The sequence below is a fragment of the Myodes glareolus genome, chromosome 25 (assembly GCF_982192425.1).
Source record: "Myodes glareolus chromosome 25, mMyoGla1.1, whole genome shotgun sequence".
Taxonomy (NCBI): Eukaryota; Metazoa; Chordata; class Mammalia; order Rodentia; family Cricetidae; genus Myodes; species Myodes glareolus.
The window spans coordinates 40,963,319-40,980,828 of record NC_142050.1 but is presented as its reverse complement, the minus strand read 5'-3'; the positions used below and the strand labels follow the sequence as shown (position 1 = coordinate 40,980,828).

The 17,510-nt window shown below is 39.3% G+C and overlaps 1 protein-coding gene across 1 annotated transcript; it reads right to left on the bottom strand.

Annotated features, from left to right (window-relative positions):
• Positions 1–9,063: 9,063 nt before the first annotated feature.
• Positions 9,064–9,996, bottom strand: LOC148117903 (olfactory receptor 2A14-like). Its single transcript, XM_087901645.1, has one exon. The coding sequence runs from the start codon at positions 9,994–9,996 to the stop codon at positions 9,064–9,066; it is 933 nt and encodes a 310-aa protein (XP_087757771.1).
• Between the last annotated feature and the right edge of the window lie 7,514 nt (positions 9,997–17,510).

Genomic DNA, 17,510 nt, shown 5'->3' with positions numbered 1-17,510 from the left:
ACAGGAAGAGTTTTGGAGGAAGGGCTTCACAGTTATGTGATAGGGAGACTTGGATGCACATATGTATTATAGACTTGCAAACTTTTCCAATCTCTGAGCCCAGGAAAGGGATCAGTCACATGAATTACTTTGAGAAACACAACATTAATGAGGTAGAGAGATGAAATAATGGATTCTTTAATTTCTACAACTATATCGAATTTATTGAGGAAGGCTATAGAGAAGTGTGTGAAACTATTTTTGGTACAATCAATTAATATCCCTGTATTATGCTAAGCAGTGAATAGTGACATCTGCATTGAATTTGCTTTTAATTAAAGACTTACTTTTAACTTCTTCGCATAAAGAAAAACAATACTGTTGAAAGTAATTCAACCTATTGCTATCCATAGGAACCTTGGTGTTTTGGTTTTTCAGTTCTTTGATTCTTCAGTCTTTATAGTTTTATGCCTGGATTAATAAGTCTTCATATATTGGTTATCGTTTTCAGCTTGCTATTAAGCAATAAAAAAGAAGATGGTATAAAAATTAAGTTAAATTAAAATATTGAAAGAAAATTCCATGATGGGTATAGAGAAGAAAATACAACAGAATTGGTGCCTAAATTTTTATATTTGCAATAGATTCAATAAAACCACAGCAGTTATCAGAACAAAAGGTTTTCATGGTTGGTTTGAGTTGTTTTCCTCCCAAAACAATGGTTTTTAACCTGCAGTTCTCAACCGCTGAACGACCATTGGAAAACAAAGATATTTACATTAAGATTCATAACAGTAGCAAAGTGATAGTTATGAAGTAGCAATAAAAATAATCTTTTCTTGGGGCTCACCACAACATGAGGAACTGTATTAAACAGTCACAGCATTAAGAAGTTTAAGAAACGCTGCACTAGACAGTTCTGACACCAAGAGCGTTTACCTAGCTTGGAGTTTGATTTCTTTTTCTGTAGAGTTGGCTGATGGTTCATTTTCTCTCTGCGTGGCTCTGTCTTCATCTTCTCTGGCTCTGTCTCTCTTGCACTTTCCTTATCAACCAGAGAACGCTTTTAAAAAGTACTTTATGTCTAATACTTATACCTTAGTGTGACAAAATTAAATATTTAAACATTAAATAATTATCTGACACTTTCACTTATCAAACTGCTTCCGAAAGCAAATCACTCAAACAGGTATTCAATTTCTTTTGAAATAGATATCCTGGATATTAGTATCTTTATTTAAGCAGTTAAAATAAAATTCTCCTTAGTTTGGCCGTTTCAGTGCCTGGGGTCTCAAGCCTCCTTGCTTTTAATTCAGTGACATTTTGGCTGCCACTGTCACAGCACCGTGGATGAAGATGGCAGAGGGATATCGGAGAGTTTTGGGAGTTATGTGTCTACTGCACAGCGTGAAGAGGAGCCATGACAGGAAGACGGCACTGCTGTCTTTTCTAACTGCTTGCCGTGTGTTCTGAGCCTGGGTGGAAGATCACCGAGGATTGACATCCTTTTGACACTGCTATGGTGATTTCTACTGTCGCACTGTTCTGTTTCGACTACCCATACCCAAAGCCACCTTCAGGTTCAAATGAATCTTTAGTATGAAGAGATATTAATTAGTCTTGGATTTTCTCTGAGGAAGATACTTTGAGTTAGAGTAAACCCCACAGAGAAGAAAGTCATACCTCTAAAACATTTGCAGACTCCTACTCCTCCTGACAGCCTTCGTGAGAGGAAATCAGTAATGGGAGGATTAAAGGACTTGCTGAAATGTCTCCAAAGAACCCCAGGAGCGTAGTTCTTATTTTAGAACCAGAGGACAAAACACTCCGGAGTCTCTAGTGAGAGTTCAAATTCCCGAAGGTACCATACAACATCACAACAATGTACCTTCTCCCTGAGAAGTGGATAGGCCAGCATTTTCTGATTAGAAGACAAAAAATACTGTACATGCCAATCTTAAAGGCGAACTTTTAGGCAATGGGCAGGTCAGTTACATTTGCACAGGCTTCACATCTCTAGAGAGTAATGAAACTGAGGCAAAACAAAACACAGTATCCAATCTTTTGCAGTTATGGCTTTATGGCTCCAAGCATCACTACAATCTGTTCTTCCCCAGATAATAGAACTCTCCCAATGCCAAGTGTTTCTCCATTTACTGTGGATGTGAAAGATTAATGCCTGCAGCCATAAGCAGCAGCATTGAATTCCCATTGTACTTCAGACAATGTACCAGGCTCTTTATGAGGTCTCAGTACCTTAGTCTCATTCTTCTCAGTTCATAGTATGAACATGACATTGAGAGCTGTTTTCTCAGTGTGGTTCAAAGATTCTGAGAATGACTGAGATGCTTTCAAAAGAATATCACAATCAGAACCATTTCCACAATGATATTTGGACAAATTTGGTGTTTTCCTTTTTCATTCTCTTATGCATACCCACTGAATTTCTCTGCATGTTATCTATATGTGGCTGTTACAACACACAGGAGGCAAAAGATATGAAGTGAAGCTTTCAACTATTAAGCCAAGTACTAAAATTTACAAAATTGTGAAGTATTGCAATTTTCAGCTTGCAATAAAACACAATTTTTATAAATGACAGTATTCATACTAACTTATTAGGGGAGTCTTTCAAAATCAAAGACCCTTTCTGTGTTCTGTATTCAGCCTGCAACACTTCTCACAGCTTATGGGGTCCAAAACAGATACTCAATAAGTGCTTATGGCATGAGTTAATAAAGATTAATTAAAAGCAATTTTCAATATATTCTGTTTTAATTTCTATTATACCTATACCTACCTAAAAATACCATTAGGTCTTCAGTAGCTTTAAAGAGTATAAAGATTTTCTGAGACCAAAGCATTGCAAAATAATTTCAGTCAATGATAAATCACCATTTTAGTAAAGATTAGAGTTAGAAACATTTGATCTTCGATTATTTTCAGAAACAAGGTTAGGGGGATTTCCCAGTTGGCAGAATGCTTGCCTATCATGCATAGAGCTCTGAGTTGAATTCCTGCACCAAATACAATCTACAGTGGTGGCACAAGCCTGTAATCACAGCACTCAGTAGGTAGAGGCAGGAGAATCAGAGGTTCAAAGTTATCTTCAGCTACTACAGAGACCTTGAGGCCATACAGGAGCGCATGAAATCCCATCTCAAAAACAAAACAAAACAATAACGTGTATTCATGTTTGTTGTTGTTTTAAGAAACTGACAGCATAAAACCTCTGTTTATTTCACAGTTTCATTGGTCACACGCTTTTGTATCAGCCAGATGGATACTATGCTCAGGCCTTCAAGATTAACTCAGGATTTCATTAGGTCTATGTAGTCACTGGAGAGTAGCGGTCCTCCAGTCTCAATGATTGCCGGGGAAACTGTAAGCCTTGTGATTATAGGGTCGATGTCTGTCTGAGACGGATCTGAGCAACTTGGATCCACCCTCTCCATCCATATTACTCCACTTAGGTTAGTTACTTTTGCATTGCTATGACCACATGCCTGACAAGAGCAACTTAAGAGGCAAAAGGTTCATTTTGACCCATGATTTGAGAGAACACAGTCTATTATGACAGGGAAGGCATGACTGAGTTTGTGAGTGTGTGGCAGAGGAAGCAGAAAGAACTAGGCTAGAACCAATAGTGGTGGTCACTTCCACAACCTCCCCCACCCAGAGCTAACTCTGCCAGACAGGCCCACCTCCTGCAGGTTCCACAGCAGTCATAAAAGCACTCTAAGCTGAGGACTGACTGTTCAAAATATGAGCGTGCAGGGTACCTTCAAGGTTCAAGTGTTATGCCTCTCCATGTGCAAAGCAAGCAATGGTTTACTGAGGTTGCCACATACGTCAGGTCTCTCTGACTTCTTCCTCTTCCACCTGATAATGAAAGCATCCAGCAGTTACAAGGCTCAGTTGCTTATTACAGGAGAATCTCTGCTCAGTAAGAGCCACTGATTTGCCAAGCTCCTTACCCCGGTATCCCCTTAGTGCGACTATTGATGTGTTGATGTTATGAAAGCAGTAATAATATTATAATAATGACTTAAAACTTAAACTAGGAAGATAACTATTTAAATTTCTATGTTTTTGTTCGTGTACAAATTAGACATTTCTTGTTGTTGTTGTTGTTGTTATGTTCTCCAAAAATTCCACTAAAATTCACAGTAAATTTAATTCTAACTTTTAATATTCTTACATATCTTATAGACACAGTGTGGCTAAACATTGCGAATAATACCAAGATCACACCATATTATAGTATGGCCAGCACACAATCCTTTCTTATTATTAGTTAGTGTAATTAAAGAAATAGCAGCTTTGGTTTTCCAGTAAATATGACTGGGCTTAAGTAGGTTGCTATTAAGTACAGAAATCATTATGTTTTGGAATAGCATGTTTTTATCTGCATTCTACATAGGTTGGGACTAAAGTTGGTCACTCTGTCTCCATTTAGAGAATGGTAACTGGCTTCCATTGTTTTCAGGGACCACATTTGTCCTGTGGTGGGGGTGTGGTATAATTCAGAATGGGTTCCTAGCTTCATTGTAAGTTATGTCTTATTCTAACACATTCTTAGGATATAGGCATCACAGTTCCTCAATGAAAATAAGCAGGGCCTAGAAAACTTCAATCAACTGCAAAGTCTCCCAAGTGTTTCCATTTTGCTTATGTGAACAGGATTAACAAATTTCCTGCGGTAATGTTGGCTTCTATGTGTATCAAGGTAGCCAAGAAACTGTTGGATCAGAATACAAGACCCTCCTCCTCAAGCCTCATCAATGAATAAATCTATTTCTTGAGTTGCATGGCATATTTCACTAAAGGGTCCTCATATTTTTGGGCTAAGTCCCATTCTCTCCATCCAGGAGACAATTATTATAATTTGCTAATTTTAATTGACAATTTTTCCCTTTGAGTCTCTCTCTTCATTAAAAGTAAATTCAGCTTGTCTCATGATGCCTCAGTAGGTACCTGTTTCCCCAGCATCCTTGTATTTCTCTAGAGGGACAATCAGTTTCTTACTGTCATTACAAACTAATGGCTCAAGTACAGTTGGGATGTAGATAAGTTTCCAGCAAATATTGGGTTCCTTTGTATTAGAGTTTAATAAGTGGCATCCTGCCAAGACACAGTTGAGTCTGAGTGTGCATTGGGATCCCCTGTAACTTGGTCTTAAGGTAAAGCTTTTCCTGGGGAATTCATGGCCACCAGATGATACCTTCTCTTTATCATATTGTTCAACTCAACAAGGACAATATGTATATACAGTACAGCATTTGATGGTGTTCTATAACAGGGATGAAATATTTTTGTCTATTTATAAACAAGGACCTTTCTGAGCATTGATCATCTCATCATCAAGGTGAGACATAGCTGAATTCAGCTGAGAATGGTATGTCAGTTAGTATGGCCCAAATTCCATGGAATTTCTCCCTAAATGACTGTATTTGTAATGCGTGTACTCTGCAAAATAAGAATCCCAGTTAGAGGTTCATTAGTATGCTCCTATTCAATGAGCAATGTCTCATGTGTTTTATTATCATACCACATGATTAAAGTATTTCAGTAAGCAGCAATGTATTGTTTATTAATTTGTTTTATTTACCATATTATTTTACCAATTTAAACTCAGATTCCCACATTTGGGAGGCATGCTAGGTTCAGCCACCATGCTGTCCAAATCCTGGAAGCATTTGGACAACAAGTACTCCAAGGCATTCTCTCCTAAAGAGCTTAACTCAGGTGTGTCTGCGATCTTGGTTGACATCACAGAAAAGAACGTCAATCTGTGCTAGCCTGAAGTGAAGTTGGTAAAGGACAATAGTCAATTTCATATGGAGAAACAAAAATCCAGAAGAGCTAAAACAATTCTGTATAATAAAAGAACTTCTGGAGGTATCGCCAAGTCTGATTACAAGGTCTACTGCAGAGCTAGAGTAATTTTAAAAACACATATTATAACATAAAAATAGACAGGTTGATCAATAGAATCAAACTGAAGACCCAGAGCAAATTCACACACCTATGGGCTCCTGATTTTTGGTAAAGAGGCCAGAAATGCAAAATGGAGAAACAAAAATTTCTTTAACAAGTGGTGCTGGTATAATGGAATGCTAGAATACAGAAGAATGCAAATATATTAATATCTGTCACCCTGCATAAAACTCAAGTCCAGGTGGATCAAAGACATTGACATTAAATCAGATACACTGGAACTAATAGAAAGAAAGTAGGGAATAACCTTGAACTCATTGGCACAGGAGACAACTTCCCAAACAGAACACAGATAGCACAGGCACTAAAAACAACAATTAGTAAATAGGACCCCATGAAGTTGAAAAGCTTCTGTGAGTCAAGGGACACCATCAATCAGAGAATTTGACAGATAATTGGGGGAAGAACACACAATAGGTAATGATCTCCCTGCCACTAATCTAAGACTTTGTGTTATTGATCTTTATTTGGGGACTTTTACATTTGCTTAGTCACAGGATCGTTTCTGTGAACTATAGTCCCCTCTCCTCCTAATTCAGTCATTGCCTCAAAGGACATTGTTCTTCAAAGCACACAGCCTTGACTGCACCTGGTGTCATTCTGGATAAAACGCTGGGACAGGGATCCCTGTAAGCTTACTCTCTTGACCACATCTAATCAGTCAACTCCATTAGCTATGTGCTGATTGGCATTTGGCTTCAAGCAGTGTTCTATGTCATGAACCAGTCAAACTGGGCTCCTTTGAAAAAACAATCCTAAAGTCAGTTAGGGATTCTTTCATCTGAGGGCTTCACATCCAGGCTGTTTATCTCTAGTTTGTTCTTCCAAACTAGGCAACCTAAAGCTCCACCTGCATTCCCAATTAATGTGCCAATCTCTTCTTAACTTTCTTCTTATAATCACCTCTACGATTTTTTTTTGTCACCACTTTACTTGAAGTTCTTCATGATATACAGCAAATGAAGTCAGTCCTTTAGAAAAGGGGTTGATCGACATATGGTCTGCTTCCATCATGAAGCATTTCAGAGTCAGGCTCAGTATGCAGGGCTGTTGAAGAGCTAAACATATACATGAAGACCAATGTGATTAGAATGAGGAATCCATATGAGGCACATTTTTAACTGAGATGTACTTGCAGTCCTTATATTTCTTTTTAAATGCATTTTTGAACAAGACAGATGTAGCTAGAAACATCCTGCTTTTTAAGGAGATAACATAAAGATATTTAAAATTAAATGATATAGTACTATTAATGATGGAAGTCTTTGCTTCACAAAATAGTAAATACTGAGAGGAAATCTGTGTGCTGTTGTACAAAGTCTAGAAATTGGCACATTGATTTGAACATTGGCAGAGGAACCCTAAGAAGGAAAATACCATTTGCATACTATTGTGATATAAATATGAATGTCCTCCACAGGTTTACATGCTTGAATGCTTGATGCCCTCTTGATGGCACTGTTTGAGTAGGTTGAGGAACATCTGTGAGGTGGAGGCTGACTGGAGAAAATTGGTCATGGAGGTGGATCTTGAGGCATTATAGCCTGTCACACTTCCTATTTCAAGTGAGGATGCAACGTAACCAGACTCTTGTCTCTGCCAAAGTCCTTCCTTGCAGACCTTCTCTGCCATAATGAATATATCTACCTAGTGTAGGTCAAAATACTCCCTTAATTGCTTACATTGTTTTCCCTCTGGGCATTAATCATATAAAAAAAAGTAACTCTCTCCTTCCATCCGTCGCCCCATCTGATCGTCTGTCTTTGTCTCTGTAGCTACTCCCCCCTCCTCACGTACACACATGAACCCACAAACACGCATGAATAAAAAAAACAGATAGATTTAAAACATTGAAAGGAAGATAATTGAAGATCTGAGTGTCATAATAACCCTTACATTTAGAACCCCCAGTCTAAACAGTTTCCACAATTTCCTTACCATAAGAATCCACTTTATTCTGGGTGTTCCTCCTACCTATTTTCCCTCATTGTTTTTCTTCATGAAAAATTATTATGACTTACAAAACTGATGAAAGCCAAGAATTATATAGCTTGTAATCAAGGTTAGCATGAGAGCAACTTTCAGAATATGGATTTATTAAGACTATCTTAACCTAAATATAAGAAGTGCAGTTGGGCAGCAGTGATGGTCAGTTTGCCATGAAATAACTGGTATGACTTTGAAGCTTTTATGCCTTTGCTTTCAGGTTAAATTTTATAACTGAGAACATGAAGATCTGCTTGAGTTTCAGAATATATCAGTGAAATCACAGGCATTTATGGTCAAGTGGCTACTCGCTGATAGAAAAGCTGCCCCTTCAGGTTGTAAGTTCTTATTTCCTTCTTTTCAAAGAAAAAGTGACTAGCAATTAGTCTAAGGAACATGTGCCATGTGTTTATTAGCTCAATCTGACGACTATGCTGTATTAAAACTGCAAATTTTGACTATTCACCAATGATTGATATTGTATGTACCCAAATTCCAGTGATTACTTGTAATTTTACTCATTTCAGTAATATCTTATCTTTATCTTTAACGTCTACCTTCTTATTGGCTAATGGTAAGAATTAGAACTTTACATGTTTGTCAAGTACATGTAGTCTTTATTTTACAACTGACTGTTATCGGCTTTGTTAATTTTACACAGACGTGTGATTTTTAACTTTGCTGTTATTTTAAGGAGTTCACTTTAAGTGGCATTCGCTCTTCCATCTGGACTGATAGGTACTTTTGTTATTAATCAACGGGATCTATTCTGATAAGCATTGTGCATAGGGATGGGGAGACTCTTCCAATGTCACATTCTTAACCTCTGAGTGCTTAAGACCTGTAGTATGCATCCAGTGACCTCTGTCTCCTCAGTCTAAGAGGTATAGGCCTATTATCCCAAACTACAGAAGCCAGGGACTTAAGACTATAGGTAGACGTATGGTTTTTTCTCAAAGTATTGTATCTTTGATCTATGTCTGTGAGTCTATAATGTTCTGTTTTAAGGGAGTGTTTATAACCGAAAAGGCAAAGGGATGCCAACTACTGTGTCTGACAGAAAGCAAAATCATCTCTCTAGGTTGTTCTCTATGTCTCTCATGCTGGTCTCTCCTTCCACAGTGCCCGTCTCAGGGCACCCTTGACCTCAGCGTTCCTCAGGCTGTAGATCAGGGGGTTCAGCATGGGGTTGAAGAGGCTGTAAAACAGGGAAAGGATCTTCTGCTGTGTCTCCGGGTTCTGAGACTTGGGGGCCATGTACATGATGATGGCGCTGCCAAAGAAGAGCCCGACCACACAGAGGTGGGAGGAGCAGGTGGAGAAGGCCTTTCTGCGACCCTCCCCTGACTGAATCCTCAGGATGGCCATCAGGATGCGTGCGTAGGAGACCAGCACCAAGCATAAGGGTCCCACTAAGATGAATACACAGGCTGCAAAGATGACAATTTGATTGAGCGTTGTGTCAGCACAGGCCAGCTTGAGGACAGACAGGATTTCACAGAAGAAGTGATTGATTTCATGGGGTCCACAGAAGGGCAGTCTCAGAATGAGGACTAAATGGACCAGAGCCAGGAGGAAGCTTAATATCCAGGAAGCAGCAGCCAGGATGGTACACACTCTCCAGTTCATGATGACAGTGTAGTGTAAGGGGTGGCAGATGGCCACAAACCTGTCATAGGACATCACCACCAAAATCAGACACTCTATGTGAGCGAAAGCCAAATACAAGAATGTCTGCATTATGCACAGAATGAAGGAGATGGTTCTTTTTTTAGACACAAGGTTTGCCAGCATCTTGGGGACATTGTTGGAAGCATAAGACATGTCTACAATGGCCAGATGTGAGAGGAAGAAGTACATAGGTGTGTGCAGTCTGTGGTCCAGGCATATTATTCCAAGGATGACCCCATTCCCAAGAAGAGTAAAGAAATAAAAGAGAAAGAAAAGCCCAAAAAGAAAACACTCTACAGCAAGATCAGCTTGGAATCCAAGGAGAGTAACCTCTGTGATCCATGTCTGGTTGCCTCTCATTCTCCTGTGGCAAAGATCTTGTTCAGACCCAAAGCATCAGAACTGTGGAACAATCAGTGATACAAAATACTTAATGAATATGATAGAGAAAACATTTTGAAATATCATCTAGGATCGAGTATTGAGTTTTATTTTCAGATGCATTACAGAATAAACTTCACTGTAGTTATAAAAATGAGGGAAATGTGCAGCTATCTGCTTAGGATATCAAGAGAAAAGAGCAGTGAGTGACAAGGCTCAGTGGGTAAATCTAAGTTCAGTCTCCTGGACCCACATGGTAGAAAGAAAGAGCCAACTGTACAAGTTGTCCTTTGACTTCCACATACTCTCTGAGGTAACATCCACGTGTATGTAAACACATGTGCACCACAATCAGTCAATCAATGTGTTTAAAGATAAGTGTGTACATGTCCATATCAGTATATAAAATAAAATGTGATACCACAGCACAATGTGTTTTAGTGTGCCCTATGTAAGAGGATTCACATTAAAATATACACACATATATTGTGTTGGGGAATTCACATTTTCTGGTTGCATTTTAGTTACAAGAGTCTTGACCACTCACGTGTTTTGAAGACAGATAGTCTCAACACAATGGTCTAGGTATTTTCCCTTCATTTTCCAGGCTTTCCTTTCTTCCTTGTACAGTTCTGGCATGATTATCCTCCTTCTTTGTTCTTCGTGTCCCTTCCCCATAGATTGCACAGCTGCTCACATGCTTCATACACATGTCTGAATAACCTCAATGCTGTACTTTCTTTAAAACTTAAAACTTTCCTCTTCAGCAGTATTCTGGGCTTTTTTGTACCCTTCTTTAGTGTTTGTTACTTTATTTTGAGGTTTGTGTATTTTTTTTTTTTTTTTTTTTTAGTAAATTTTTATTAGATTATAAAAGTTTCCATTTCCGCCCCCCCTCCCAACACCCTCCCACTCCCCCCACTCCCCCCCTCCTTCCCCTCCGTCCCCCAGGGCAGTCAGGGTTTCCTGCCCTGTGGGAAGCTCCAGCTCCCTCCCCCTCCCTCCAGGTCCAGGAAGGCGAGCGTCCAAACAGACTGGATCCCCAAAATCCAGCATATGCAGAGGAAACAGGTCCCAGTGTCATAGTCAATGGCTTTTCAGAAAGACCCCGGGCCAGCCACAGTCAGAGAATCCGGCCAAATTCCGAGGATCTGGCTAGATCACGTCCTCGTTCAGTCCCAGTCCGGCTGGCCCTGGTAAACTCTCATCAGATCCGTTCCCTTGTATCAGTGGGTGATAGCATCCCTCGCAGTATTGATTTCGTTTTTCATGTTCCTCCTCCTTCCGCTCCCCATCCGGACCTCGGGGGGCTCAATCCGGTGCTCCAATGTGGGCCTTCGACTGCATAGCCGTCCTTCGCCAGAGGAAGGATCTATGGTGATAAGCAAAATATACATCAGTATGGTCATGGGCCACGGCCGATTCAGGCACCCTCTCCTCTGTCCAGAGAGCAATCTGGGGGATTTCTCCTTGGACCTGGGATCCCATATATAATCAAGTCTCCTGTAAACCCTAAAATGGCTCCCTTAGTTGAAATATATTGTTCCCTGATCCCATATTCATCCTACCTCCCTCCTCCCCCCCCTCCCCGGCCACCAAGCTTTCCCCTTTCCTCCCCTACTCCCTTCTCTCTAGTCCTCTCCCCCTCCATCGACCCTCCCACCCCCCCCATGCACCCGAGGTTACCTGGGACTCATGTATATTTCCTACCTCCTGGTGGATAGCTAAATAATCTTCATCAGGTTCATCTTCTTATTTAGCTTCTCTAGGATCACGAATAATAGGCTCAAAGACCTTTAATTATGGTTAGAATCCACTTATGAGTGAATACATACCGTGTTCCTCTTTTTGGGTCTGGCTTACCTCACTCAGTAAAGCGTTTTCTATTTCCATCCATTTGCATGCAAAATTCAAGATGTCATTGTTTTTTACCGCCGAGTAAAACTCTAATGTATATATGTTCCACACCTTTTTTAACCATTCTTCTATTGAGGGGCACCTAGGTCGAATGGCCAGAAGACACTTAAGGTCATGCTCAACCTCCCTAGCGATCAGGGAAATGCAAATCAAAACCACTTTGAGATACCATCTTACACCTGTCAGAATAGCTAAAGTCAAAAACACCAACGATAGCCTATGCTGGAGAGGATGTGGGGTGAGGGGAACACTCATCCATTGTTGGTGGGAATGCAAACTCGTGCAGCCACTGTGGAAATCAGTGTGGCGGTTTCTCAGGAAACTGGGAGTCAACCTCCCTCAGGACCCAGCAATACCACTCTTGGGAATATACCCTAAAGATTCCCTAACATACTACAAAAGCATTTGTTCAACTATGTTCATAGCTGCACTATTTGTAATAGCCAGAGGTTTGTGTATTTTTTCACCAATATCCAATACACATTTTAGTCATGATTTAAAGAATACTTTAGGCATGTACAATGGGCACAAACATATGCCTTAAGTATGTATGGTCATGCACCATACACTGATGTATATATATGTGGTGGTCCCATAAAGTTATCACACCTATGCATTTTAATCTGTCATGTGCACTTAGTGGTGCTCACACAATAACAGAATCATTCAAAGCAGATTTCTTAGGCAGTCCCTCTCATTAAGTAACATATGACTGCACAAGTCAACATTTGCCCTTCTCATTCTCTTTAGACCAAACACTCAAAAAGGGAAAGCAGCTTACATTAACAGTAAAATGATAGTTTCATTTTAATTATATTTTGTTTGGTTCTTTTTCTTAATATAACAAAATGCCTAGCTTATGTTCTGGCCATCACCTTTTGTCCCCAGTGTCTTTGCAGTTTGGTAAGCCAGACGACCGACAAAGCCAAGTTCTTCCTTACCACCCATTAGCTTGCCAGTACCTGATGCGGATCAGATTCATCCTGGGACACTTACAAGGATGCTGAGTTGGAATTAGCGGTTAGTTCACTTAGAAACTTTTTAGAAAGCTTTTTCGTAGAGGGCTTTGGGTCTGTCCAGCCAGAATAAGGAGGCAGGTGATGAAAGGGATGGGAGAAAATACCTTTTACGAAGTCTACTGGGTATGTGCTGTCACATGGCATTTTACCCACATCACTACCCCAGAGAAATAACCTGAGTTTTATTAAATCATGTCAATATTTTAAACTCAAATGGTGTTTTTTAACAATTTAAACTATTTAGAGCCTCAAGCTGCTTATTACAAGTTGGATTATAATAATAGAGTAATTTTTCACTTAATAAAAGAAACAATTTCATTATATAAAATTATATTGCATACTTGTTATTTAAACAAGAATAATTTATTTTCTTACAATTTGGCATTTTTGTTTCCATTTTTCTTCTTTCTACTATTCTTGAGGTGAATATTCTTACATTTTCAAGTTTTGCCTATACTCACGAGTCCTTCCTTAGGATATGTTGAAAAGAAATTCTGTATTATGGAAATGTTAGCACTTATCAAGAAAAATGGACAGGAAATTTTAATTGTATTTATTTTTATAAAAGTTAAGAAAGTTGCTTCTGAGTTATGCTGGTAGATACAATGGTCAAGATTTTCTATCGACTGACAGTAGAAATGGATCTCAAATTGGGTTAGACATGATTTTTTATCTTTTTATTTTTGGTTTTTTTGAGACAGGGTTTCCTTATGTAGCTTTGGTGCCTGTCCTGGAACTAGCTCTGGTAGACCAGGCTGACCTCAAACTCACAGTGATCCACCTGCCTCTGACTCCCGAGCACTGGGATTGAAGATGTGTGCCACCGCCTGCAGAGTTGGACATGATTGCCATACCCAGTGATGATTGATGAAGGCACCAGTGTAAAACAGACCTGAATTGGCATAGGTCAAAAAGCCTGATCTTTGTCAATCGAAGAGGTACAATCCAGTGCATTTTAAGTTGCCTGTCTGGTATGTAGCTTCCAAGAATTTCCAGTTAGAAAACAAAAGATCAGAAACAGGAGCAAAAAGAGTGGATGAAATGCAAAATCTGGAGCAACAGAGATTGTCACTTTCATCACTTTTGGAATCTATGTTCTTTGGAAAAGTCTAGAATCCTGAACTCCAGGTCTTTTTGTGAAGTCCTCTTCTTTGTCTAGACACTGCTGTAGACCTTGGGCAGACGTTGCCTCTGTGATTTCCCCCTGCCTTTGTTTCCGAAGTTGACCAATGTGCCTGATAATGGTCGCATTTGATCTCACTACAGTGGCATTGCTTGTGAAAGGGACTTTAGTTCTGTTTGTGAACTTGAGTGTTTCTGTGCTGATACAACTTTGATCACCTTTTAAAAAGGTGATAGTCATCTTGAGTTCACTCCCAAAGTCTTGTGTAGGTGTTTCACTAGAACTCCAATAAACAGAAGAAGAATTTGTTCAATAAAGCCTGCAGTTGGTCACATATAGTGGGGTTGATTTTATTTCAACAGATTGATGCTCATTTGGCTTCATACAGGTTTATTTGTGGTTGGACTTGTATGAGCAGAATACAGAGAGCACATATTGATATTTAGCTTCTACTTGGCAGATCCATAAGCTGTAAATCTGTCTAACCTGACAGAATGGAGGATGGAAATGTTTTAGACACACAGCAGCAATATTGTGGCACTGTCTTGCTGTGTCCAACTGAAAGAGCCAAATAAGGCCTTCCTGAGCCTCCCAGAGGCACAGCCATTTGATGTCTTCAAAGGTTCATTATCTGGGATGTAACTGAGTCCCTGCTACATCAAGCACAGCCACTTAGCTCATAAGTCAAATGCAAGCTTTCATTCTAATAACATTGCTTGACTCATCAAGTTCACTATTAGATTAACCTGCTTTAGAGTTTTCCATGTATCTTTTTATTGACATATATTCATTGTAGAGAGTCCTAAGCTTCCAAAGAACATTTTAATGCAAGTGTATTATGTAGTTTGAGCAAATTGTCCATCCAAATTCTCTTTTTATCTCCTCTATTTCCTTTCCGATTAGGCTCCTTTTGTCTGGGTGTATATCTGGACACAGTGACACATGACTTTAATCCTGGCTCTTGGGAGACAGATCACTGTGAGTTAAAGGTTATTTTCATCTATGTAGTGAGCGCCAGGGCAGCCAGAGCTACATAGTGAGACCCTGTCTTGGGGGAGAGCTATCTCATTTAGGCCTGTTTATTTTCCCAAACAGTTTAATTCAGCTTTCATGGCTTATGTACACGAATGATTTTGTATACCTACATAAAGGCTAGGATCTTATATGTTGTATTTTTGATAAACAATTTCTGAAAGTCAGACATAAATAAGGGCACAAAAAAATTCATAGTGAAATAATTCTATCAGATCTGAACCAATCTAAACGATATGTAAGGCCTGCATCAATTCTGCTTTTAAGATTTTGTAGCAAAGACAATGAAAAGACAAGTCCACAGTGCTGACCATACCTCCTGAATGCACACAAATGCATGCACGCACACACACATGCACACACTCAATAGCTCAACTGTAAAGCCAACAAAAGTGGAGCAACACTTCGAAAAGTGGAAATATCTTACCTATTCTGTGCTGGTATGAACTTGCATCTTAGGTTTAGAATATCAGGAAGACAAATAATTTTCCTCCAAGAAAGATGTGATTAATAACTGGATCTCTGAAATGATAGATAGTTACTAAATAACATCTTCAGCAACACAGGGAGAAAAAGGCTTCATGCATTCATTTCTGTGATCTTCTCTGATAGAACAACTTTAGTAATGATAGAAAACCTGATCCTGAGTGTGACTGAAGAAGAAGAAATGCAATTACACAGGTGCTCATTGTGAGGTTAATAAAAATTAGTTTTCAGTAATAGGATTAATGAGATCACAAATTTGAAGGAAGAATCAAGATGATTGGAAGTGGAAGTTCGATGCCATTGCCTTGTTTTTTCAAAGGCTTCCACAAGTTGTCTTCAACTTATCTTAAATTTTGATTAAATCACTAACTTTTATTTTTATCTCTATATTTATATTTCAAAATTATAATTACAAAGATCTTTGAAGGATAAACTGAGTGACCAAAACCCAATATTTAAAAAAATATAGTTTTAAAACTACAAGGACAATTCTGGCAGGAAAGTAAACAGTTTGGGGAAATGGGGTGGGAAATATTTAAGATTACTAATATTGGCTTAAATGATGTATTTCTACAGTCAGTGTCTCAGAACATGAGTCCTGGATCCATTAAAGCTAGAGTCTTGGCAGCAGACATTTGTCAAACCTTTACATGCACTGAGAAATTTTAACATTCGCTTAGTACTAATTATGAACAGGGAGCACTTACAGACTCTAGATCTCACCTCCCTGAGTTCAAGTCCTGTCTTTATGAATACTACTTTGTGATTTCTCTGTGCACTTCCTGCCTCAGTTCGCCCATCTAGAAGATGAGATATACAATAAAAATGACTGATCAAATGAGTCTCTTTGGTGAAAGCAAGGAAAGAGATGTTTTGATTGTGGAAGCCATTATGGAACTAGCAAGAAACCTGACACTAGAGAAATTCCCAAGAATAAACAAGGATGACACCAGATAAGCCCCTAAACAATAGAGGGGAGGATGCCTGAACTGGCCTTGTCCTGTAGTCAGACTGATGAATATCTTAAATATCACCATAGAACCTTCATCCAGTAACTGATGGAAACAGAGGCAAAGAACCACAGCAGAGCACTGGGCTGAGCTCCCAAAGTCCAGCTGAAGAGTGGGAGGAGTGAGAATATGAGCAGAGAGATCAAGATCATGATGGGGACATTCACTAAAACAGTTTATCTGAGCTAATGGGAGCTCACCAACTCCAGCCAGAGAGAGAAGGAACCAGCAGAGGGCCAAACTAGACCCTCTGAATGTGGGTGACAGTTGTATGGCAGTGGCACCAGGATTTATCTCTACTGCTTATACTGGCTTTTGGGGGACTCATTCTATTAGGATGGATACCTTGCTCAGCCTATATATAGTAGGGCCTTAGACTTTCCCCCAAAAGCAATGTGACTTACTCTCTCTGAGGAGTGGATGGGGGGGCAGTGAGAGGGAGTGAAGGTGGAGGGGATGGGAAGATAGGAGGGAGTGGGAACTTGGATTGGTTTGTAAAATGAAAAAATATAGTTTGTTTTCTTTTTTTAAAAAAAAGGAAAATTATAACATGAAAATATGAATTTCTCTCTCTCTCAGTTCAAATGAGTTAAATTACCGCAATATTATTTAACTAAATGCTTAAATGTGTTGACTATTATTAGAGATTTGATATTGATTGTTAAACTGTAGTTCTAGAGTCAAAACTCACAAGGAATATATTATGCATGTAATCATTTCTTTGATAAAATGAGGAACATAAGAAAATGGAGCTCCCAACAGGTACTGGGTTCTCTGAGGAAGAAGCCACCTATCTCTCTCATACAGTGGTGTGTGTCTTTTGGAGGAGATAATGCTCCCACAGATAACACAGGGGAAGCAGGGAGCAGATGTAGGAAAATGAGGTTCAGGACCCATAAAACCCCA